This window comes from Mauremys reevesii, unplaced genomic scaffold (assembly GCF_016161935.1).
Source record: "Mauremys reevesii isolate NIE-2019 unplaced genomic scaffold, ASM1616193v1 Contig69, whole genome shotgun sequence".
NCBI lineage: Eukaryota > Metazoa > Chordata > Testudines > Geoemydidae > Mauremys > Mauremys reevesii.
Window position 1 is genome coordinate 249,829 of NW_024100883.1, and position 1,949 is coordinate 251,777.

Consider the following 1,949-nt stretch of genomic DNA (forward strand, 5'->3'; position numbering starts at 1 on the left):
CAACATTCATAACTTCAACTAAAAATGATACAGACATATAGACAGCATAATTATAATCAGCAACCCAGAACCTGGTCTTAGACACCTTATATGACCCCCTTTACTTAGGATTTGGAGCCACTACAGGACCTTGGTTGCAACCCATGTTCTATATGGTTCCCATTTATATCAATAACGTCACAACATCACATTGGTTTTAGAGATGACTGGGATATAGCTGGCAAGGGGACAGGAAGACAGTAACAAGCGACAGGGGCAGGGCCTTGGGGAGAAGACACACAGCAGGGTCGAGGCTTAGCAGAAGACATGGGGCAAGATTCCAATTTCAGGGAACCATCTACCAGAAATTAGAAAGGTGGCCACCCAGTGTAGTGTACACAGACTGATTCCCCAGTTTATTACATTGACACAGCACAGTCAGGACAGGGAAGGGTTTAATGTCTCTCTGTCTGTCCAGGAAGAGATTCAGGGAAGAGGCCCCAGCACCATGCACCAGCCAGCTCTGCACAGAGCTCAATCTGAAAGCCAGAGCACAAGGAGGAAACATTTAGATCTTTTTATGAGTAAAGAGCTGGAGCAGCTTGCCCCGGATCTGTTTGGTCCTCACCCCATAAATGATGGGGTGCAGAACAGGGGGGACAAGGTGGTACACACCGGTAATGAGAATGAGGACATACAGTGGTACATTGTGACCAAACCGCAGCATGAGAGAGGAGAATAAATCTGGGATGTACAAAGCTGAAATGGCACAAAGATGAGAGATGCAGGTCCCAAAAGTTTTGACCCGGGCATCCTTTGTGGGGAGGCGGAAGATGGCCCGGAGGATCAGAGTATAGGACACGGTAATAAAAACCAAGTCCATTCCAATTTCAGAGAAAAGATCAAACAGTCCATAGTAACTATTGACACGGAAGTCAGCGCAGGCCACTTTCACCACAGCCATATGCCGACAATAGAAGTGGGGGATGATGTTGGTTCTGCAATATGGCCACTGCCTTATCAGGACGGGCAAGGGCAATACGAGCAAACCACTGCGCAGCACCACGGCCAGGCCTATCTTGGCCACAACAGAGTTTGTCAGGATGGTGGAATGTCTCAGGGGATGGCAGATGGCCACGTAGCGATCCAGAGCCATAGCCACGAGGATTCCAGACTCCATCCCTGTGAGGGAGTGAACAAAGTACATCTGGGTGAGGCAGGCACTGAAACTGATCTCCCTGGAATTGAACCAGAAGATGCTCAGCATTTTGGGTACAGTGGATGTGGACATGACCAGGTCAGTGACAGCCAGCATGCAAAGGAAATAGAACATGGGCTCATGGAGGCTCGGCTCCCTCTTCACAATGAACAGGACGGTGAAGTTCCCCAAGATGGCTATGGCGTACATGGTGCAGAAGGGGATGGAGATCCATATATGGGCAGCCTCCAGGCCAGGAATGCCCAGCAGGATGAAGGTGGAGGGGTTGGTGAAGTTGGTTGTGTTAGAATCTGACATGGAGTAGGGGAGAAGGTGTCCAACTCTGAGGCATAAGGGTGTCTTCTGCATTTAGCGTATGCTCCCCTGACTTCTTGTGTGTTCCCAGGATCTTGGGTGATAGTCGCAGTAGAAATGCCTGCATGGAGAGACAACGTTAATATGAGACACTGCATGCAGTAGTGGAGGCTGTTCTCATGGGAGAAGCAGATTGAGCGCTCTTCACACACTGAAAAATTACAGGGAAGTGTTGGATTCTCCAATTCCCCATGTTGGCAGATCCAGACTGGATGATTTTCTGGAAGATCTGCTTGAAAGGTTGTTTACACGTAAAATGCTACAGCGTTGCTGCCATAGTGCTTCAATATAGACACTACTTACACAGATGGAAGGGTTCTCCCCTCAGGACAGGTAATCCCCAAGAGGTGGTAGCGAGGTCGATGGAAGAATTCATCTCATGCTGTCTACACCAGGG

The 1,949-nt window shown here is 48.9% G+C and overlaps 1 protein-coding gene across 1 annotated transcript; it reads right to left on the bottom strand.

The window, feature by feature from the left end:
* Positions 1-547: 547 nt before the first annotated feature.
* Positions 548-1,495, bottom strand: LOC120394592 (olfactory receptor 51E1-like). Its single transcript, XM_039518819.1, has one exon. It carries the CDS (start codon positions 1,493-1,495, stop codon positions 548-550), a length of 948 nt encoding a protein of 315 aa, XP_039374753.1.
* Positions 1,496-1,949: the final 454 nt, after the last annotated feature.

What these genes read in the sequence shown, in the direction of transcription:
- LOC120394592 (XM_039518819.1), bottom strand. Translation starts at nt 1,495, where the DNA reads ATGTCAGATTCTAACACAACCAACTTCACCAACCCCTCCACCTTCATC.